The 23832-nt window shown below is 42.4% G+C and overlaps 1 protein-coding gene across 4 annotated transcripts in view; it reads right to left on the minus strand.

The window, feature by feature from the left end:
* The window catches only part of nhsl1b (NHS-like 1b), an 88520-nt gene that overhangs the window by 19313 nt on the left and 45375 nt on the right, over positions 1-23832 (minus strand). The window contains exon 1 of one of the 4 annotated variants that reach the window (XM_029496248.1): positions 3559-3764. The exons of the other annotated variants lie outside the window; for them this stretch is intronic. Coding sequence (XP_029352108.1) covers positions 3559-3613 — 55 coding nt within the window. The 5' untranslated portion in view covers positions 3614-3764. Of the gene's footprint in view, positions 1-3558; positions 3765-23832 lie in introns of those variants that run through there. 4 annotated transcript variants of the gene reach the window in all.

The following is a 23832-nucleotide window of genomic DNA, read 5'->3' on the forward strand; positions in this document are numbered from 1 at the left end:
AAAACCAAATGCACTTTTGTGTTTTAGGCAAACCACAAATACATTTAGAAAACTACATTAGGAAACTACGACAGACAGTTTGCCTTTGTAATAGAAAATCAGTCAGTCTGTTAAAACCAGGTTATGACCACTGATATGTAAATATCCACATATTCTCCTAAAACAGAGCACGTCACTTTAAGAAACAGTACGGTAAGCATGGGAACACTGCAGACCTCATAGACCATATCTACACAGTACATTCATCTAGATAGCACTAATTCAATGAGTTTAAACAACACCATTCAAGGTAACACAAAATGTAACATAAGTTTAATTCCCACAAAATAGAGAAAAGAAATTATTTTACCATTTTTAGAGCTTTGGTATTTCCCTGAGTATTTATCTTAGTCAATTACAAAACCAGTGTTTATTCAGATGCAGCATTTTTAAGCCATTTTAACAAATAGCTGATGTATTAATATCGGTGTAATAAAACATGCATTCATCCAAATTTTGGCTTTACCAAGTGAGCGAATCCATGCCAAAGTGGGTGATCGTGGATGTAGCACTATTTCCATTTAAACAGCCAATGTTAGTCAAGACCACTACGTGTTGTCCCTGTCCTGACCAAAACTCCATGTCCATCTGACTGGGAGAAGTCCAGAGACAGCAGGAAGAAGGGGCTGGGTCATGCAAAGGGGCTGGGGGGTTTTAGTTTGAGAGTTTTCACAGGTGCTAATGAGCCAGGACTAGGACTCATGGCGATGTGTCGGGGGAGGGCAGACAGGCTGTGAGGTAGCGGTATAGGGTGGGGGCATACAACCGCATTGTCATTGCATTAAGTGTGAGACAGTTTGTAACTGCTTTGATATACAAATAACTCCTGACAGGCTTCAATGAGGACAGTTTCAACCAGACCAGACCAACTTTACCATATGAGTGCCATCTAATGGCACATTCTGCTAGCTGGAGTCATGGCGTGCAACGCAGCATGTCCTGCAGATGCTGGTAACTAAAAGATGTTTTCCTTCAGTAGCTGAAAGGAGGGCTCATTGTGTTTATTCATGATGCTTCTCTCTCCCTTACCAATCACTTTTTACTCTCTGATCTCTGAATATCTACTCATACACATTAAACATCTGATTGTAATTTGTTGCTTGTTCAGTAGAAACATGTAAACAACAGGCCTGTGTCAAACTGTGCTTGTTTGCTTGAAGCTAAGACAACATGGGTGAGGCGTACCACCTACAGGAATACAAGCTGCACAAATACCCCATGGCACTTGATGTGTAACTGATGGGTAGATATCTCAGTTGAATTAGCCTCTTCCGAGCTGCAAATAATAATTATTGCCTCGATCAGTTGATTTTCAACTCCCTTAGAGACCAAGATGACAACTTCATTTTTCCTTTTGTTGTGTCAGACCAACAGGCCAAAACTCGATATAATATTCACATATTCCCAATGTTTTTAAAAACCTGAATTCATCACAGTTGGACATTTTTTTTCCTCAGAAAATGTTGGCAACAATAAATCACTCTCAATGGATCAACTAATCTAATAATCAGCCAGTTATTTAGCTCTGCCATCTGGTGGTCTTAGCAAATGTTATTGCAAATGTTATTTATTTGAAGTAACAAAGGACCAGACAGCCATGCCACACACCTAATAAGGCTATTGAACAAGCAGTCTGCTGCTTGTGATGGGTACAAACGCTCCTGGTAGTGTGTATTGACTGTCTTCCAGCGTTGTTAGACATTCTGTCTATCAGTGTCCTGGCACTGGTCAGAATAATCAATCTAATACATCACGAGGCCAAACTAGTGTTACCACAAGTTTGGACTGGAGCGCTGCAAGGGACTGACAAACAAAGCCAGGCAGTTACCACAAAACCCACTCACAAACGGATCAGTCGTGGCAATAAATGTGAAGTTTGGGATTTTCGCAGGATTTAAACTTTGAGCAAGGCATGGTCACTGCAAGGGGACACACTAAATGAAGACTATAAATAGTTGATTTCTTTCAAACCAGTTTGAAATTTTCTCGCTCTCTCTCCCACACTCTGCACAGGTAGCGCTCCCCCATCCCCCATTTCTGACCATGGGGCTTGAATAGACCTCAGTCAGGCAATAGGCAGACCAAGAACATGCAGACTGTGGACACAAAGCCAGCATTGTCCCCCTGCATCAGTCTCCACATCAGGTCTTTCAGTGCCACAATACCCCCTAGCCCCTCATCTCTCACACACACACACACACACACACACACACACACACACACACACACACACACACACACACACACACACACACACACACACAGAGGACGCTGGCGCGAAAGTCTTTCAGTGGTCTTCTAATCCTCCTTCTTGCCATTGACACATCCCAGATCTCTGTATGCCCATTAACAAACACAGAGTGAAGGCTAACAGGCGACTGAAAACTCTGAAAGACGCAAACAACCCACAAGGTGCACTGGCGCTAAAAGTACCAGAGGCTACACCCAGTAATCGTTGCATTGACAGTATCTATCTTAATCCAAAAGTGGGTCCCTGATCACCCATGCATCAATATTGAGCTTTACTTTGATGCATAAGACAGCTTTCTGTATTTCATCAGGGGCATCACAGGCTTTTATTGGTCAGCATTGCTCCTCAAAAAGGCCGCAAATATAAAATCATAATTTTGAGGTAATAAGCTTTAAAAAAAATAATAATAATAACATGCTCTTAATATGACATATTTTCTACCAGTCATGCTTTAAATGGAACATGTACAGCCAAACAGAAACTATCTGTGTTATGACTCTACATTTTCCTACAAAATAAGAGCACAGCATTGCAGGTAAGTGATTAAGCGCTTGGCGAAGGAGCAAAGTGCAGACATGTGCAAGATGGATGGAAGATAAGTAGTACAAAAAACGCTGAGCTGATGATTAACAATATCACCTCAGCCTTGACTTCAACACACAGACACGCACAGTCTATAAATAAACCTGAGATTAGATTTTGCCCAAGTAGCTTTCTTTGCATCAACCAGGGTTTTGTCAAACATCTCCACTTGCTTATTACACAGCCACTGATAAATAATAGCACTGGCATATGAACAATCCTCCTAATCATAATCTCCACGGTACAAAGACATAGTGAGACTTCTGTTATTACCAAGCTCAAGTTAGACAAAATGGTTACGCCTAAATAAAGTATTTGTGACTTAAGTGCTTCCAGCTGCCACCTTTAGGACCATTTCACGCTAACAGTTGTTGGCTCTGTGAAGTCCTGGCCCAGTGGTTACCTGGTAACAGGGCGCAACAGAGAGTTGTGTTTGAGCTCAGCAGAGGCAGTGGAGGAGGTATAATGCCTTTAGCAACCACTGGTTGTGATAAAATGAATCAAAAAAGGATTTAGGCAGCGATGGGTCCACTTTTAGTGAAGAAAAGGGGATTAATTAAAATATGTTTTTTTAAAAAAAAGGACAGATATTCAGGTAATATTCCTGTCATGAAAACTGGCTGCTGTTCAGCTGTTCTACTTTTACGACAAAACTGAAGGACTAAAGAGATGTGAACTCATCTTACCTTTCCTTTTGAAGTATTTAATCACAGATTTTAGCGAGGTCCCAATAAACACCATTATTCCTGTTAAGTGTATGTGTCTCGCTTGAAAAGAATAAAATGCCCCAATGAGACAGAAAAAAACTGGATGATTCCAGGGAAGAAGAGAGAAGACGGGGTGGCGGAGCGCTGGCGTCCGCTCTTCTCCGCTCACATTCTCACTTCACGGCTGAGTGTGTGTGAGCGTCTACTACGTTGACAATAAGCCCCTACTCCTATCTGTCTTTCTAAACACACACACACACACACACTCTCCCCCCCCCCCCATCACCACTCGTCCCTCAGGCAGTCCGGTCCTCAGAGACACACACATACACACACAGTGGGAGGGGTGTAGGCCCGGCCCCTCTGTTCCTCTGTGCTTTGGTTACCAAGGAGTCCTGGCTGCCTCTCCCTTTATTTCCCATCATCAGTCGTCCTCTCACTGTCTTTCTCTCTCCACACACTCTTTTCCTATTCACTCTGCGGGACTCAGAATATAGCCGAAAGTTAAACCTGCATTATTATAACCAACAGGCGCACTCACGCTTGTTTGCTTTGGGTGTTGCTCTCCTCTCTTTACTTTTTACTCTGCTCTACTCTTGGAAAAGTGATCAGTGTTCTGCCTCTTCCACTGCCATGGCGGAATATTTATGCATCTAATTAAACTATCAGTCACCTCTACATGAGAACCTTGTACATCCTCAGTAAGAAAATATTTCACAAGGTGTTCTCAGGAGGATTCAGCTTACCCCTGCATGCAAAGTATAATGCAATCAAGAAACATTACACACATTAGACTGATGCACTGACATGTATGTAAATTGATCAAAATTTTCAACACTATGATTTAGCAAATGGCATCACCAAACACGACTGCAAAGATTCAGCTTTCAGCCATCTGATTTGTCTACGACCAAAACAAACATGGATTATCTTTTTATCTCCACACAAATCAAAAATTTTCCCTCTTTTCCAACTGTTTGCCATCAACCGTTCCTCTTCAGTCTGATCATTCCCAGCCTGCTGTGTGTGCACATGGACACTGAATCTGCTCCACATGAATATAGATCCCATACAATCCTCCCATTGTGTGATGTACTCACAACCTATCAATCACACACACACTCTAGCACCCGCCCATTCAAACATAAGCAAGCGCACACACGCACACACACACACACACACAGGCACACACAAGTGCAGGACAGCCCCTCCTTTTATCAGCGCATTTCTGTTCCAAATGGTAGTGGGGTGGAGGGGAGGGAGTGGGCTACAACAAGAGCTTGAATGAGACTGCAAATGATCCTTGAATTTGTGGGTAAAAAGGATTTCCCCTCCCCTTTCTCTCTCCTAACTAGACCTTGCTCATCTAAACCAAAGTCCACTCATTGCTGTTTGAATTTGTCTGTGTGTACATTGGTCAGTAGTATCAATTGTTTGTGCAGTCGATTGGAAGTTGTTAGTGTGTTTTTGCAGCCTTAGCTGAGATTTTGAGTTATGAAGCCCTTAATGTGGGGAATATGTCATTTCTAGCCAGGTTTGGGGAATATTTAAAGCGACGTAGCTGCCATCATGTTATATTACAGGGTTTGTTTCTTCTTCATTTCACCCTGTGAAAAGTCGACAAAAGTGACGTTCAAACCAAAATCAACTACTTACTTTGTAAAATTCTTTGCAGTTTGTCAGTTCAAAAGAACAGCATAAAGCTGTTACCTTTAGATCTGGGAAACTGTGATTGTAATTTTGCTCAATATGTTTTTAACATTCTGCAGAGTAAACATCTAATGAATTAAAGAAATGCAGTCATCTGCAGATAAATAATTAATTGCTGCACTACTTTAAAGAATGCTTAGGAAGAATATTGAACCATTGAAATTGTCCTATTCCACATGCCCAACATATTTTATTTCTCTATGTTCTGTGTGCAGCTTCTGTTTGGCTCGCATCATACTGTTTGGCACGCGAACAGTATTAAGATAATTTATGCAGACGCGAGCCCAAACAGCATCACTCATTAAAGAGGCTATTGTTCTCAGGACAGTGTCAAAACGTACACACACACAGTGTGACAGACAGGTCAACAACTCAATCCGCCGAAGGAGGGCTTCATATCTAGGCCAGCTCAAGGATTAGAACGATCTAGCCATTCAGTCGTACATTCATACGTCCTTCGGCTCAGTAACTGAAGAATGGACCTCCTCCCGTCTACCCCTCCATCTAAAAAGCAAACATTTTTCATCAGTTCATAATTTCAGCAACATTTGAAGGGGAAAGTGTGCAGACTCTCTAGATGAAGCTTGTACCTCAGATGGAGAGCTTATTCAGACAGCAAAATTATTTCCAAAGCTGAGGAAATGTTTTTTTGCTCAGCTTTACAGTTCACACATAATTCAGACATAATCCTTGACGTAGCATATGAGAATGCATGCATTGAAAACATCATCAAATTCATGCGCGAAAAAACTAAAAGCAATTATGTAAACTATTTCAGATAGCTGTGATTGCGTGGTTTTCTCATCTGTGGGGAAACTAATGACACGAACAGGAAATCATTTGCATTCAAACACAAAATCTTAACACATGTTCATTAGTATTAGGCCCTATGGCAAGACATGTAATTATCTCTTCTTGTAAAACCACCAGCAGTGTGTTCATGAGACCCGGCAGTGACAGAAAGAAAAGGAGAAATTGGCACACTGTGAGTAATTAAAAAGTCTTTAGGAGAGGGGAAAAAAAAAAAAAAAAAAATCGGACGTTGTAATTAAAACTCAAGGTGGCAGAGTGATAATAAAGACCAGAGACAGATGAGGGACCCCTGCTCTTCCTCCTGTCATTACCTCTCATTTGGATCTCCCCATTAGCCTGCCAGCTACCCAGTATCTCTCCCTCACTCTCTCTCACACACACACACACACACGTTTCTATTTATATCTTTTTTTTATGCATCAGTTTACTCCCCCAGAACTCCAAATGTATCAGTCGATCAATCCCCAAAAGAACACGTCTCACCCTTTTGATCAGTACTAGACATGTTCAAATTCCCAAAGTGCTTGAATTCAGCAACTACAAACACACAGTCAGAGACACACACCTCCTCCTTCATCTGACAAGTTTCAGCTTTTATTTTCTTAATTGGACTATAGAGGAAGGAGCTAAGCTGACCCTCTAAAACCCCTTAACTCTACCTGATCCACCAATGTCAAATCTTACTCCCTCTCCTCTTTCTCCATCCATCCCCATTTCCTCTCTTCCGCTCCTTTCTTTCCTTTAGATTTAATCGCTTTTACGGCTGCTAATGTAATCTAGACTGCATTGATTTTATTCTCTCCCCACCATCGCTCTCTTTTCATGTGTACAGACTGTGACCTTGCACACCATCCCCTCTGTAGCTTTAAATGCTGCAAAGTGAAGATAAACAGTGAAATGTGAGAAGCAGAAAATGGGGTCATGTATTTGTTTCACATGTGAGCAGGCACAAACACTTTGCATATTTGTATGTGTGGTTTTGTGGAACGTAAAAAGCAGCAGAGCTGTTGCAGAACTGAGCATATGAATAGATTTAAGAAGGATTTAAACAGGGTTGCTCATTTGAATCCATGAACAAAAGGCCGGGTTATCCCTTTTAACAGTTTTGGGTGATGCAGAAAATCAGAATTTGTAAAATCATAAATACAAGTGTTATACTGATGCTGAAAGCAGTTTGATCTGGGACAGATCACACAGGAGATGCACCAAAGAGCGAAGAAAATTAAATGAATAAATAAAGAAGCCACATCATGTTTCTCTTTTATCTTGTCCTCTCACATTTTCTGTGAATGAAAATCTATAATTTAAAACATGTACAGCAACGTATCCCCCCCCCCCCTGCTTCCTTTCATCCTCACATCTCTGTGAATGAAAGCATAGCATCAGGGGTCAGTGAGAATCCAATCGCTTTGGTGCTCTCCCTGAGCTACAGAGCAAGGCATGAATAATCCATGAGTGAGGAGTGAGCAGGAGAGAGATGGGATTTGGTATTATTAATGATCACACACTATATTTAAATGTAGGATTTTTTCTATATATTATTTTAGCGTTGACTTAACACACAAATAAGCAGCCATCAGTCTTAACAAGAACTTTTACTTTTGCTCTTAGTTTGGGTCCTTGAGTTAAATCATGGCAGAGCTATTAAATGGAAATAACAGACTCGTCTGGCGATGTCAGTAAACCCAAAAGATGGGTGAGAAGAGGAAGATAGGTCTCAACTGCACTCATAAAGTGGTGAAAAGTGAAGTTAAGCCTCAAACGCCCTCCTGAATAAACACCAACTCTCACCCAAAAATAACACACTTAAACACACACGTGCAGCACAAACACGGAGTGAAGCCGTGGTGACTGAGACGCTCGGCTGAGTAAACAAGCTGTGATTACTGTTGTTCTGGTGCTAATGATTTTAGCATGGACTGACGTTCCCGTGCATCCATACACACAGACACGAACACCTAGCTCAATAAATTCCCGCCCTTGTGGTATGACCTTTTTGTGACACCAAAACTCATGCTGTCTACCTCTCAGGCTTCTCCCTCTCTCTTCTGTCTGTTCAGCAGACAGAGGTTACTGAGTAGCTGGCCCCCACTCCCTCATCACTCTTCTGGTGTTTCCGTCTGACCTACTCCATTCAAGCAGCTGGGATTCCTTCACTAACACACACACACACACACACACACACACACACACAGCATAAAGATGTAATGATTGGTGCTCACACACACTGCTCACCCATCAGCGCCCCATTTGCTCTTTGCCTCAGTTTGACCGGAGACACCATGAAAAGTCTGACCACATGGCTTTTGTTTTTAGAGGTTTTCAAGGAGCCCATCAACTGTGTACTTGCGTTATTACATGCAGAAAATGCTGTGGTTGGAAGCAGTCAGCCTGACAAGGGTACTGCTGGAGTGGCTTACGACAAGCCAAACATTTCACCAGGCCCTCACAGCTTTAGGCTGGGAGGCTTTTATGAGAGTTCAAGCTCGCACTGAAAACTGCTGAATTTTATACACGTGTAGACTGACTTATTCTTTTCAATGAAGGGTAGGGGGGCCTCCCTCTATTGGCTGCTGTTCCTTTGTGATCCATGAGAAAACCCGCAAAGTGCGATTGACACCCAGCAAGCTATGCTCGGAGCATGACGACGCCAGTGACAGAATCAGACCCCGTTCTTTGTATCTGCATGTGTTTTCTGTTTCACAAGCTTGTGCATGTCCTTGCCTTGATGTGGTGACACATACATTTGTATTTTCTGTTCAAACACCATATAGTTCTTCTCACACAGCTTAATACATGTGCTTGCATACAAGCATGAGAAAATAAAAGGCCAGCAAAATGCTATAATGGCCTCAGGAGCAAGGGAAAATGAAGATGGCATCAAAAGCAGAAGTTTGCACAAAGGCTTTGAATTCACAAAACGCTGAAAGATTCTTTGATGTGAGAGAGGCAGAGCCATTTTGCTGAGTAGAGATGTGGAGCAAGACAGAAAAGGCAGCGTTTAGATGGACAAAGGAAATGAAAGAGAAGTGAGATAAAGACAGCAGGGAGAAAAAATTCGGGTTCAGCAGATGAAGCGAGAAGAGAGAGAGATATTGAGTGTGAATTCAAAACATCCACAGACAATCAATAAAAAGAGATATTAGACATAAGAAAACAGACAAATACACAGTAAGGTTCAGCAGGCTTGGCCGTCATGCCTAATTTTCCCTCTCCTGGCATCTGACCCAGTGCTCCCTATTGACCCCCTTTGAAATTCAAGCCAGGATAAAGGAGAAAGAAAGACAGCAAACAAAGATCGTGGCTATTCTGTTGGAGCATGTAGGGAGATAAAACTGCATTAGACTTTGGTGTGTACTGAGAACATCGGTGCCTATCAGTTTCCCCTCTGCATGATGGTGAATCAAGGACCAGCTTAGAAAGGCAGAAAAACAACGACACAGTCAACTAATGGAAATAACAGGGGACAAAAAAGCTGATAAGCAGGCGTGCAACTGTTAAACGACTCCTTCCTTTGCATTAATTTAACAAAGAAACTTTTATGGCCCAAGGTTAGCGTCGGAACATACAAACGTTTTGAGCAGGGACTTAAACATTGGTGTTTTTTACGAGCGAGCTGATTTGTACGTGTGAACCCGGAGTGACTTCAGGTGGCAGCATTGTTACTAACATGGGACATTTTATGTCCCATTCAGAAAGAATTTCTAGCTAACCGTCCGTTTCCTCCCTGGCAACACAGTTTTTAATCTATTGCAAGCTAACCCCAGTAGCTTGTCAACCCCCATGAAGCTATCAAGAACAATGAGCCGAAACAGAAGCTGGCTCGTTGGAAGTTGGAAGTTTTTAGGTTGGTGGGACGACATTTAGTGCATATTTTCCAGAGTTTACGTGGACTCAGGGAGGTTAAATCAAGTGGACAGCTTTATTTAGTTGACAACCTCAACAGCTACTGGATGGACTGCAATGAAATCTGATAAAGATATTCATGGAACACCCTGAGAATGATAAAAAAGAAAAAAATCTAATCATTATTCATTTAAATGTAGTCAAAAATCTCTCATCCTCAAATGTCACACTCTTTGTGTTACAACTGCTACAACTGAACAGCATAGTGGACACTAAACAGGTCATTCAGAGTTGACCTTGGCTCAACAATCACAAAAATAACAACCATTTCCATCAGGTCAGCAGCTGTCTTACCATGAACTTATTCAGCTAAGTGATCCCTGTTCTGTATGACGTGTCAACAAATGATTTCCCAGTGGGAACCTCCAAGCAGCCGCTGGTAGTGTAACATGAAGACAGACCTTTGGCAGTCCGACTACATCAGGAGCCATAACCATCCAGCCACATTGTCTCCACTCATATTGACTCCTGGCCCCTCTGAGGACCCACCACATTGATAAACACAAGCCTTAAGTGTGTCTTTGTGTGTGTGGGTCCAGTTTGTGCATATCATCGTGTTGCTGATAAGATGCCCCACTGGTGTCCTGCGTTATAATGGCTAACAGCAGACTGACATCATTCTACGTGATTGTGGGTCCACAACTTATTGTGTATATATGGATGTGAACCTGCGGCTGTTTCTATAATTCATTGCATTTTAACAACAGATTTTGTCACATCCATTAATCTGGACCATGACGTAAATTGTGTGCTATCGCTGTATTATTATTATTTTTTTGTTTGTTTTTCACACATACACACACACAGACAGAGTCTCTCTTGCACATTTAGGTTAAGAGACAGTAGATGTACCTATAGTCCATATGCATACATGCATGTAAGCGTGAACACACGTGCACACATCCATGTAGGGATCCCTGCACACACATCATGTTGGCTGCCACAGCAGTTTCCTGACCTACATTTCAACACCAGGGCTGTGCGTGTTCTTCTCTCCAAAGGCCCAATGTGTGTGTACTTCCTCCTTCCTAGTTCATAGCGTCACAAAATCATTAATCCAATTTTTTAATTAACTTTGCACACAAAATGCCATAAATCTGACAAAACTGCACAATGACACATTGGAGCGCTGCACTCACAGCGGTCCTCACAACTGGCTTTTAATTAAAAGTGTGCTGAGATAGTGACATAGATCAAACAGTAACAGCTGGAATATTACTTTATTTACTTTAAGAATATCAATTCATTATTACCAATATCTCACAGCACGTTCAGCTGTCAGCGCACTTTGAAGTGATTTACTGAGATGACGGCACCGTTAGATTGACTCCCAATGACCAGCAAAACACCAAACCTTGAGACACCGTGACAGGTGAAAGCACAGAAGGTAGAAATAATGAATAATCAGAACTGTTTAAAGCTGTACACAGTTGTGAATTTCTTCTGTTGTTTCCATGGCACTGGTCTTCAGCTCGTGGTGCTGATGGGAGGGTCTTGTTGGATTTGAACACAGAAGCTCAGAGACAGACTGAGCTAATTTAGGTTAAGTGCCTCCAGTGGCTGAAGGGCACAGAGCAACAAGCCACCTGGGGCTAGTCTGCAATCACAGAGAGGAAAGCCCAGTGTGTGTGTGTGTGTGTGTGATGTGTGATGTGTGAGCAGATTCAAGGATGCCAACGGGAACTGGGTTAAGGCACTGCCATCTGCAATGTGTGCACGTGCAGTAATTTAAAATCTCTCCAGCTATGAAGCAAAGTTGACACTATAGTATTCGACCCATTTCCCACATTACATTCATTTGGAGAGAGTAAGGGCAGTAGTCAGTCCAATCCAAGTGTCCAATCCACAATCAGGAAAACAACCAACTGCCCGATGGCCACAAATACAGGAAGCGATTTGGACAATTTGCCTCGAGTTGTAGCACAACTGTGGGTTTGGATTTGAAGTTGGATGCGAGGTCTTGTGGCTGATATTGATTACTGTTATTAACCAATACAATTACAACGCAACACTGCATGTGGGTGTGTTCAACAGGCCTAACACATCGACCCAATTTACATCGCCTCTACATTAGATTGTATGTGAGAATACAAACTCTCGATTATCTTTACGCACAATAAGTTTTATGTGGCATGTGGCATTGAAAGAGATGCTGTTTTCTGCAAGCTGCTGCCCGAACTCGGCTGAACACAACTGCCTGTAATCACATGCAATTTAGCTGTGTACTTTTTTTTTTTTTTTAAATCACTTTGTGTTTTGTTTTGGGGTTTTTTTTTTTGCCACAGCACAACTAATCAACCTCGTGTTTCCTTAGTATTCAGGCTCCGGATGGAACCAATGATTACAAACAGTGAGACTATAAATTCAACAGTAATTTTTTTGTGAATGCGTTAGAGGGGGTTATTTATGCCTCTAATCACATTTCACAAATGATCACAATCTCCTGGTATTTATCAAGTCAAAATTGCTTCAAGGTTGTGAAATCAACATGGTTGGTCTGCCATTCTAGCTTCTGACAATGATATGAGCAAGCCTGACAGAGAACCTGTGATTAGTGCCATCCTCCTGATCAAATGGACTCTGGGAGCTATTTTGTAGAGGGGTGTATGTGTGTGCAAATGCTTGTATTAAAACCCTGGTTCCTTTATTGATAATCCGATGTTGAGACCTTGTCTGGGAAGGAGCAGGGCCCCAAATCCACTTAACCCCTCCCCTGCCTCTACTTCTTATTAAACCAATGCTTTGCCTGTGCTCCCTCTGCCTGTCCATCTCTCCATCCCTCCCCCCTTCTGTCCCATCTGAGCAATAATGGATAGAAGGAGGGAGGCATTAATAGAGAGAGCAGGACTCGCTGCAGTGAGAGCGCTGTCCTAATAGGCCCCAAGGGAAACAAAACTCGCTCCCTGATCAAATAGTACCAAAATTTAGGACCCCAATTATTCCAAATTAAATTCCTTCTGACACATCATGTGTCTCTTTTTGCTGTAGAATAATGAGCGCATGGCAGTTAATTAAATGGAATGGATTAATTAGAAATTATCATAATTCCATCAAAATGTTAGTTTAGCCCCACACATTAAAGCCCTTCTGGATGCTGGGAAGTCATTTCTATATTGGTTAACGCTGATGATTCACAGATGATCAACTTTGAAATTGAAGACTGGAAGCCAAAAGCTTGTCTTTCCTATAATGCCATCTTGTGGTGACACAGACTAACTGCCGAGACAAATGTGTTCAGTCCAGTGTCATCCTGCACGAAGCTTTCTTTGGAGCAGACAAGGATTTTAGCTTTATCTAGAAACAAATAAAATTAGAATGAAATTTGTCACCAGGTCAACCCTAATCTAACCCCCTGTAGTTTTACAAGCAAAGAAAATCTCAGCAGCTTCCCCTTCTCTACATTTTCCCTCTTTTTTTGTCTTTAACCCTAATCTATCTATCCATGTGCAGTCGAAAAGAGACGTTGCCATGGTGAGGACAACTCATTAATGAGACAGATTTAAAGAGGCTCTTAAAATCACTTTCTGTCTCCTCTCCCTCCCTTCTCTCCATCTCCCTTTATAATCAGACTCTATGGGGGGACATGAGCTTTTCTGAAGCTCAGCTTTGTTTTCTGGGGCTTAATGGAAACCCCAGCTGATCGGGACATAAAGGGCCCTGTGGATGAAGGAAGGCAGGAGGAAGGAGACTCAGTCTGGGGTACACGGTAGAAGGTCCATGCCTGATAAAGACAGCTTGACATCAAAGTTGAGATGATTTAGACGGATTAGTTTGTCTAGAGCGATTCAGAGCAGCAAGTTCCTCTTCTGTGGCTTTACATTTATCTTCATTTATTCAATGGCTCATGTGAATTTGTTTTACTTTAGTTTTTTTGGACTACATGACCGTGAACCACATGGTTTAAATCAGGAACGCAACTATGTGTGCAGACGAGAAGCAGAGTGGTCAGTAGGGCAAACAAGGCTAAAAACCTCAGAGGACCTGGCTCCAAACAGCATGAGGTGGGGAAAAAGGCTCCCTTTAAAAGCAGGGCTCATTAAAGAAATGAGCTGTGACTGCGTCTGGAGCAGCCGTGGGCCGCTTAAATGCACTAATGCTGCACTACAGCATAATTAGATTCTTCAATTGAATTATCAAGACCACTAGTGAACTCACGGAGGGTAAGGCTGAGGGCAAAAGCTGTTGCTCAAACAAACAGAGGTCAGATTAAGCCTAAAACAGATCCCATTTGTTTTTATGACCTGCTGGCCTGATGAAAGTGTGAAGACAAACCTACATTCAGTATGAAGTACACTAATCTAACCTCCAGAGGGCTCCCTATGTACGGGCTCAACAAGGACGCAGCTCACCCTGTACTAAATGGAGGTGCTTCAAGGGAGTGACTCAAATTGATTTAGAAAGAAAACAGCATAAAATTAAGATCTACTTTATTTTGGGAAACGTGATTGAGCCATCTCCCCCCACACCCCTCCCACCCATCATTGAACTACTCTACTGTCTCTGAGCTCCCCAGGTTTTTCTCCTCTGGCACATTTAGTCAATGAGAGGATTGATGTCTCTGTAGATTCCAGTGATTATCTGGCTGTTATGCTCTCATGTGGTGATCAAGCCATTAAGTAACACTCAATGGTGCACATATGGGGCCGTGTGGCTCTATTACACCTGATCCCTTCTGAAATAAACAGTGTTCTTCTTGATTCACAACCCTCCTCTCTCCTCCATCACTCCTCCAGCTGTGCTCAGGCCCACTCTATTAATCTGTCCACATTATCTCTTAAAACAATTTGTCAAGTAAATGAGACAATTGTGGTTAAAGGGCAAATCCACTTCCCAGGAAGATACATACACTTGCTGGTTCCACAGACAATATGAAATTGCATCTGATATGGTTTGATTGACAAAAGTGGGATTTAACTTAAACTAATTTACATTTTTCTTCATAAGATTTTAACATAATTGGGCAAAATATATGATATTCTATGGTGTAAAAGGGATTCATTGTCTCTGGCTTAAAGAAAAGATTTCAAAATAAAAAGGTGGCACTTGAGAATTGTAATTGTAATAAAAACTACTCAAACTATTGCGCTGTCTGTAATGAACAGAAGAATAAGTTCATCAGCCACTATTTTTAATTTATCATTTTACCACTTCAATCTTTTCTCAAGGAAATATACCAAATCTTCTAAATGTGAGAATTTGGAGATAGGCTGACAAATCTGACGGGACAAAACATATCACTTTACCCTGGAAAATAAAATCTGAAATTTTTTGTGATGAAATGACAACGCCCTGGACAAACAAAACAGCATCAGAAATACAAACTCAACATAATGCAGGAAGAAAACAGCTCATACCAGGAAACAAATGGAAATAGATTGATGAACAAAAGAACTCGGCACCTGTTTAGTCAACCACATACCAGCCATTACCTTTAATCGGCTGATCTGAGAGTTCTTTGCCAGTTAGATCCAACAATAGTTACAGACCCCTTAATTAGTTCTCACCAAATTAATGTTTAAAGAGATGTGAACAAGAAAGAAGTGGACTACACTGCAGAAGCTTTTATATTCAGAATGTGTAGACAGAAAGAAAGAAAAAAAAAACAAAACAAAAAACAACCGGCATGAACTCACGAACACAGACCAAGATTTAATGAAAAAAGCGAGACAGAGAGACAGAGATCGAAACAGAGTTGCTTTGAAGGACAACACAGCTTTAACCCATTTTATAGTTGAATAACCCGAGCCAACCCCTGACCCCTGATTCCCGAAAGTGAGTGTGAGTGTGAATGAGTGCGTGTGTGTAAATCCTTTTCTTCATCTCATTAAGCTGTGTCATGCCCTGCACCCCATTGTTCTGCCATCTCAGACCTGCTACTGGAGGGGTTTAGGCACATTCAGGACTAAGTGTGCACTTATCTTTCCTCATCTGTGTTTGGGAGGAAAGATAGACGCACACTTATTGTGCATTTAGGAATAAAGTTTCACCTCCTCTAAAAACCCTGAGTCACACCAGAGCATTACTTCACTAACTAGCTGCCTTAACCTCAAAGCAGATTTTAGGTAAGTAGCATTTGTTTAGAATAACTAATCTGGGCTAAGAGAGGGGAATGGAAAAGCAGGGAAAAATGTTTGTTTCCTGTCGCATAGCTTTTAAGAATAAGAATGTAGGACAGAAAAATTTCTCCTCTGGTAGTAACAATTTGTGCTGCCACAATTATACTCAACTATACGATTGTCTTCAGTGCTTTCCCCCATAAATGCTGACAATTCATTTCATTTGGCCTCATTTAGTTACTCTACAGGCCCAGCGTCCCTCAGGTGCTTGTCCCTCAGGAGCTGTTGGCACTGATTGGTCGATAACAGAATCTGCCTTTCCACTAAAGGATTATGGGGGATCTGGTGGAACAGCTGCTCCACCTCTAAACTGGTATAAAGATGAAGGAGAGGAAAAGGAGTCAAGAAGAGAGGAAAAAAAAAAACCAAACAAACAAACAAAGAAATAAAATTTCCACTCCACTCTAAGAAAACAGGGAGATGAGTAAAACAATTCAAGACAGTCTGAACAGACAGAAGCAACATGCATACAGTCGGATGGACACACAAAACACACAAAAGATGTGCTACCCAAACTCCAATTTGTGCATGTTTGTGTGTGCGAGGGTCATCTGTTCAGCAGTGCATGAAAACAGAGTGACTGGGAGGTTGATTCAACCTACAGAGCCCAGACAATACTGTACTCATGGCGGCAACATCTTGAGCTGTCACAGCACGTTAGCTAAAGAAGGCGTGAGGCAGGCCCTGCTCGTCTGGCAGCATATTGTTAGGCTAAGAACACAGCCATAAGGGTTTGGTTTAAGATACATAGGCAAAGACACAGGGAGTAGTTAGTAGGTAAGTGGTTGGCTGGACAAAGACTAAAAATGGGCCAGTAAGAGAAAGAGTGAAAAAGTTTAGAAGACATTCTGCTTTACATTCGTTGATTACAACATCTTAAAGAAATGGGGATAAAGGTCAGAGGCAACTCTTCCTGGCCACTCTTCTATCTTTCAGCGATCTTTATAATCCTTCTGATGGCTCCTTTATGTAGTGGCAGAGGTGAAAGTGGGTCACCTTGTAACCCCAGCAGTGTCAACCCCATGTCAGCTCTGCAACACTTCCCTGCAGGCCTGGCCCATCACCTCCAGCTGCTACCTATTGTTCTTGTTCCCAAGGGTGGCCATCCAGGGGAGCACCCCTAGTTAAGATGTCCCACTGTCCCAAAAGACGATGAAGCATGTTCTGGATACAAGTATGTACACAGACTGCCATGCACAGACAAAAGGCCATACTGATGATACCATGAGCATTATATGGATGGATGAAAAAAAAAATGCCTGAGTGTAGGAAATGAATGAAACAGGCATATCAGGCATCGGAAATTCTAAACCGCTGCACAGACATGAAGTAAATCAAATTTGCTATCAATAACTAATCTGTTGAATGGCATGAAGTGTATTCATGAATTATTAACTTGAATTCAGGAAAGATGTTCTCTAAGGTTCACCCACTTCCTGCATGTAGCACCTTCTGCCACTACACCAAAGGCCAAAGATCTCAGAGGTCACAAAGCCACAATCTGCATTAATTCAGCCTGGAACGCCGAAAAAAAGAAACACACACAGATGCACACTTGCATATAAACAGACGGCACAGATCACTCAGGCGGTTGGAAATCACCTAATAAGAAGGGACAAAGCTCAGCTTGCAAAAAGCTTCAACTGCATGTGTCATCTCTCTCTGGCACTATAACACACAGCATATCATTATTGCCCACAAACAGTTCATGTGACTTAAGTACACTTAGAAACAGGAGCCTGTTTTCTAGCCAAGAAAATAACCATAATCATTACTGTGGCAAAATAGCAATGTGTAGCCGTGTTAAGTCCTCTAAGTCTTACTAAGAGGTGCACAGAGACTGCTGCCTGGCAAGTCCAGCTTTGAAGTTGTAGACAAAAACCCTTTAATAAAGTGTATCAGCTAAGACAACTACTGTCTTATAAGGAAAGAGCTAAAACAGTCTGGAGTTTGTAGGAGTTACAAAGCCCAAAAGTAACACTGAACTAACAAACCAAATAACACTGATGAATATGTTCTGCTTCCTAGTCTGTACCTTTGCCATCATGGTAGGTTTGTGTTATCCCAGGTGAACCTTTGGCATCAGGTCCAAGCAGCGGTTTGGGCGTCCAGAGAGAGTCCTGCTTCTGGTGGACCTTTGACACTGAGAGCAGACGTTTGCGCAGGCAGCCCTCGGGCCTGGGGGGCCTGGGGCTGGGGAAGGCCTCAGGCTGGAGGCTGTTCCCCATCTTGTTTGTGGGCTTGAAGGAGCACAGAATTCGCTTCTGACCGGTGGGGTCCTCATAGCAGGCCCTGTGCCAGCAGCTGACCACCGGCACTGAGGAGAGGCAGTGCACGTATGTGATCATACTCGGCTAAGAGCTTAACCCTTCCCACCACCCACCCTCCCCTGCTCTATTCAGGAGCCCCCAACTCCTCCTCTTTCTTGAACAGCCTTCTCTCTCTTTCTCTCTGGACCTTCCACTTGTGCTGGGATGGACTGGTGAGTGTGGAGGGTGTTTAGGAGACCTCCCCCACGGCTCCCAAAACTTCAACAGGCCTCCCCCTCTCTTTTACGGAGGACAGGAGAGAGGTTTGGAGGTTTCTGCAACCCACAGGGGACCCAATGCCCCTCGGTCTCCTCCTTCTGTTTTTGTCCTTCCTCTCCCACTCTCAGGGGATCCTATTGACTTGCATTGATTTGCCTAACAAAGGAAGGCTGTGCACAGTGTTAAATTACAAGATTTGCCTCCAGAACAAATATTCCAAAGAACGACTGCAGCATAAAGCTATTATCTTGCTTAAAAAATATCCTACATGACAGACAGTTGGCTGTCTCTTGGGCACCCTGGCAGCTTGCATAAACAGGAATTCTGACCCCTACGAATGACCACAAGAAATTTCAAGAATAATCCAAAGATGCAAATATAAGATTTAAAAACAAAAAGGACGTGCCTTATTGAAAATGCCTGTGGTAAGAACATGTTTGTGTTCATTGCAATAACCCAGAATCCACCACAAATGGTACAAAAAAGAATCCCTGGCAAAAGCCTGTCTTCAGAAGTGACTCCATATTCCAGGATGAAAAATGCCTTTTTTGAAAATTAGAGTTGAGTTTGGAGACATCAGTCCTTCTGAAAGACAGTTCGTACAAGTTTGCAGCATGAAGGGGCATCCTCCTTCCTGTCTCTCCATCAAATATGAGACAGAGCAGCAACATTGTCCAGTGGTGTCCACATGGCCTTGCTGATCAGCTCCTCCCTCCCTCTTTCCTCTGCTCCTGAACGCTGCTGTTCTAATCTATAAACCCAGATTATCCAGCCTCCAGCCACTCGCCCCTGATTGAGGCAGACACACACACACAACACAGATGGACACCAGGCTGCTGATAATTAACTACATCACCTCCAATGCTCAAATGTGTGGAAGTTCAAGACTTGGCGTGTTGTGTGTCAGCTGCTTAACTTGGACGACACAAACTAAAGCAGCATGTGGGCCGAATATCGACCTACCCATCAGGTTTTGTCTTCCGTGATTTGGGCAAAAGACAAGTTTTAAGCCTTTGATTGTTTTAATTGGAATCATAGTTGCAGAGTAGTTCAGAGTGAGCCAGATGGACCAAGAGGTAAACCTGGCAGTTAAGCAAAGATGTGACAGTTGAAAAGATTAATAACTGAGAGATAAGCAGATATTATGAGTCAGTCATCAGTCACAATTAATCTGTTTGGGTGTGTATAAAATGTATCAGTGGCTGTGCAGTATACAGTAGAACTCCAGCAGGCCAGAGCAATAGCAAAGGAACGGGACAAAACCGAGAACTGTATGGTAACACTAATGATAGCTAATTATCTTTGCTAAGCTTTGAAGTGAAGATATATTGTAACAAAAAAAATGGATATGAAAAAAAGAGGCAAAAGAATTTAACATGATCACATAGCTCCTTTGTAAAAAACAAAAAAAAAATAAATAAATAAATAACAACAAGAAATGTCTCCCTCTGGTGGCTAACACCTGCACCAGATCACACATCACATGATCACATGTCCAGAGTATTTACTTTACTACAACTTTACTATTACTTTAAAAAGTATGCTCATCCGTGCATGGCAATTTTGGGAGAACAGGCAGAGGGTGTGGGTGTGTGTGTGTGTGCGGGGGTCTGGGTGTATGCGTGTGCATGCCAAAGCTCGAGCAGAGAGCCACAGGCTAAAACAGCCATTAGTAATAGTTATCATTTTCACAGCTGAGTGAGTCAGCCAACACACAACCTGATTACAAAACCAAACCACTGCACATTTACTCAGACAACCACACGCACAGAACATAATGGACAAACCACATACACAAACACAAACATGCACACTGGGCAAGACTAAATATTCTGTCTCTGCCTAAAATGCACTTAACACTGTTGTTGCCCTACATCCATAAATATGCAGACTCAGCAGGCTGTCCAGGTCATACATAAAATCACACAAAGCAGTTACAGTCATGCAGACCTACACACATAATAGCATCCTAACATCACAACATGGGATGTTCTTACAGTGGCACACAGACAAACACACATTGTTGGCATTTTGCATGCAGTATGTATGTGTTTGTGGTGGAGACAGTTATATATGAATGTACAGAACAAATGATTGTGTGTTGTGTGTGTGTGTGTGTGTGTGTGTGTGTGTGTGTGTGTGAACGCTCAGGTTCTGCCTAAGCTCAGCATGAACACCGGTCAGACACTCACAGCCCACTGCCCATGAAAAGGGATTATTACAACTCAGCAGAAGAGTGCGTGCGTGTGTGTGTGTGTGTGTGTGTGTGTGTGTGTGTGTGTGAGCATGGGGGTTCATGAACAATGCAGCAGACAGGCTGGGTTCAACTTGGGACAGCACCTATTGTGTTTGCAGGTATATGTGTGTTTACATGTTTGTGTGTGTATATAAACTCTAATTAACGTACTAACGTGCACACTGGGATGTGTGTGTGAGGAGGGGGGAGCTGGAGTGAAAGGCTTTGGGATAAGGACAATGGTAGCCATGGATATATGTAGGTCTGAATGGAGAGAGAGGAGCACCTGCATGCTGAGCTGGTCCTCTGTCTGGGGAAGTCATCTCCTCGTCTGCAGGGAGTCATCCATTGTCTTCTCAAACTTCCCCCACAAAAAAAAAAAAAAAAAAAAAAAACTTTCCCACTTTTGTCCCTGGAAACCTAAAAGCTTAACATTCTCCTACAAAGAAACTTTGTTTTCAAATTAAATAAACTGTTGAGACCGAATTACTGACTTTGAAGCAATCTTTATAAAATTTCCTTAAAAGCCTCCAAGCGCAACAAAAGGTTCGCTGCAGTCTTGACAAGTTCCATTCACAGACAACGGGAACTTAACTACCTATTACTCAGCTATCATAACGAGACAACTCTGACTTGTTTACAGACGTCAGTGCTCCCCTTCCCCCAGTGAGTCTTCTTAAAGCCCTGTACCCACTGAAATACAAGTTTTCATCAGTTACCAACATTAGCATTACATCCATACAAGGACTGAGTTATGAGACCGGGATTTAGACCTGACGTTGGTAAACTACTTCACAAAAGAGCATTTGAGATTCAGCATTTCACTGTAAACACCTACTCTGCTGCGCCTCTGTTCCCCTTCATTACCCATCACTTGTGTTAAGCAACCTGCCACATCCAATGTGAGAACATCCATCAACACCACTACTCACAAGGCCAGAGGGCAAGTAGTGGGTGACCCTCAGGTCAAGAGGTCACAGCCCCTTCAGATACACATCACAGGTGGACTGGCTAATGGTGGACTGTCCTTCTACAAGTTCAAATAGGTTAATTAGGCATGACTGTAATGGGGTTGCCAAAATAGGCTGATGTGATTTCTGTAAAAAAGAAATAAAGAAAAAAGTATCTGCAATTGTGATTTGACCTACTTCCTCTGAAATGATACAATGTTAACCACAACCAACCAAGCAAATACTTATGAATATGCTCTGCAAGTCCATAGTACTTGAGGCAGAACTTGGGGGAGAACTGGGGGCCACAATACCAATTCACCAATTTTACTTAAACCCAGCATGTTCTATTATGAAATCGAAATTAGTTGAAAACTGTTAAGATGTTAAAAAGCATAAAGACATTAACAGTCCAAATTTCCTACAGATAAACAATTCTGATTGCAAACTGATTATCATCGTCCATAAATGTCCTGCTCCACCCAAAGTCATGCGTGATCTCATTGGTGTAGGTAGTAAGAATCCAAAGTTGAATGCCATGACAGAGTGGAGGTTAAATATAGGTTTAGACATATAGCTACAAGGGTCACTGACCTGTAACACAGCTGCCCCAGAGAAAAATTCACACTGAGCTCCTGCTGCCTTCCCAAGAGTGTGAGAAGCTCACACACGCACATACATTCCTGGAATTCAGTTCAGACACGCGTAGGTCTCCCACAAAAATAAACACAGGTTTATAAACATCCCTATATATGTTTACTATCTCTTTTAATGGGCTTTCAATGAAAGGAGAAATGTAGAAAATTCAAAACAGATCGATTCTCAAATAGAACTCAGCACATCTCTGTGTTGCACACACACATATGTAAATGCCACCACATCAGGCTGGAATCAGGGATAGAAATAGATGCACATTGTTCATCCATTACAAACAACTGAAAAACAGTGACTGGACATGTCCTAGAATATCTTCCATACTGACCGAACTGGAGTGGACAAAGTACGCACCTATTCATTTGAGCATCTGGCTAGATCGACACATCTGGACCAAAACCCTCAACTGCTGCCCACATCAAAAACATCTGAAGCAACTACAATGCTCACATCTAAGCGAACTGCAATTAGAGTGGTTGAAAACAAACCAGAGGCCAATAGACCAACTTCCTCTGAGCAAACAACATGTTTTTACAGATTGGACATGGCCCAGGCTGCCCTCAACTGACCTCAGAACCAGGAGGCCGAATGAATCCTCAGTAATGGTTGTTCTTGACAGGGCTTACGTTCACTTGACATGGAGAGATGTGTTGTATTTCTATACTGCATCACAGTGCAGGGAACTTCCAATTTGATTGTGGATGAGATTTCCAAAAATCACTCTACTAATCCCGACTCATTCCCATCTTCTGCCTCCTGTTTGGGAAGAAGTGGGGCTCAAGTGCAGAAATAACTTATGTAAGGCACCAAAAGCCACACCAAGCGGTCTGGCTGGCTCAGAGAAGGGCTTACACTAAAATGCAAGGCTTTGCTCTGGGGAAAGGGAGGTGGGGGGTCTGGGGGGACCGAGCGAGTGTGCGGTCAAAATGAGATTCCACTCTGGCCACAGCTGGATGGGAAAGAACGTGCGCTGAAAATGTGTCACATCTGCCTTAGAGTTGGCAACAGCGACTGAGGGGGCTTGTTTAAATCATAAAATAAGCAGACATTCAGTTTCTGGCAACCGATGTGGAGTAAATCTACTGGTCGGATCATGGTCTTTAATGTGACGCACAGTACTTGGATCAGTTTGTCATGTATCATTTGAAGCAGGAAACCCAAGCCTGTACTTTCGTCTTATAACTGCAGTTGATGTGGGAAACCGTACATTACCAAATAAGTAAGGTTTAACACAGTTTTACAATAACATGGGTCAAAATACCCTCCTGCTACCAAGCAGGATGGCTGGTCAAGCACAGAAAGTCAAACATTAATGTTAAACCTGGTAAATCTTAGTTCAA

Source organism: Echeneis naucrates, chromosome 24, assembly GCF_900963305.1.
Source record: "Echeneis naucrates chromosome 24, fEcheNa1.1, whole genome shotgun sequence".
In the NCBI taxonomy this organism is placed as follows: Eukaryota; Metazoa; Chordata; class Actinopteri; order Carangiformes; family Echeneidae; genus Echeneis; species Echeneis naucrates.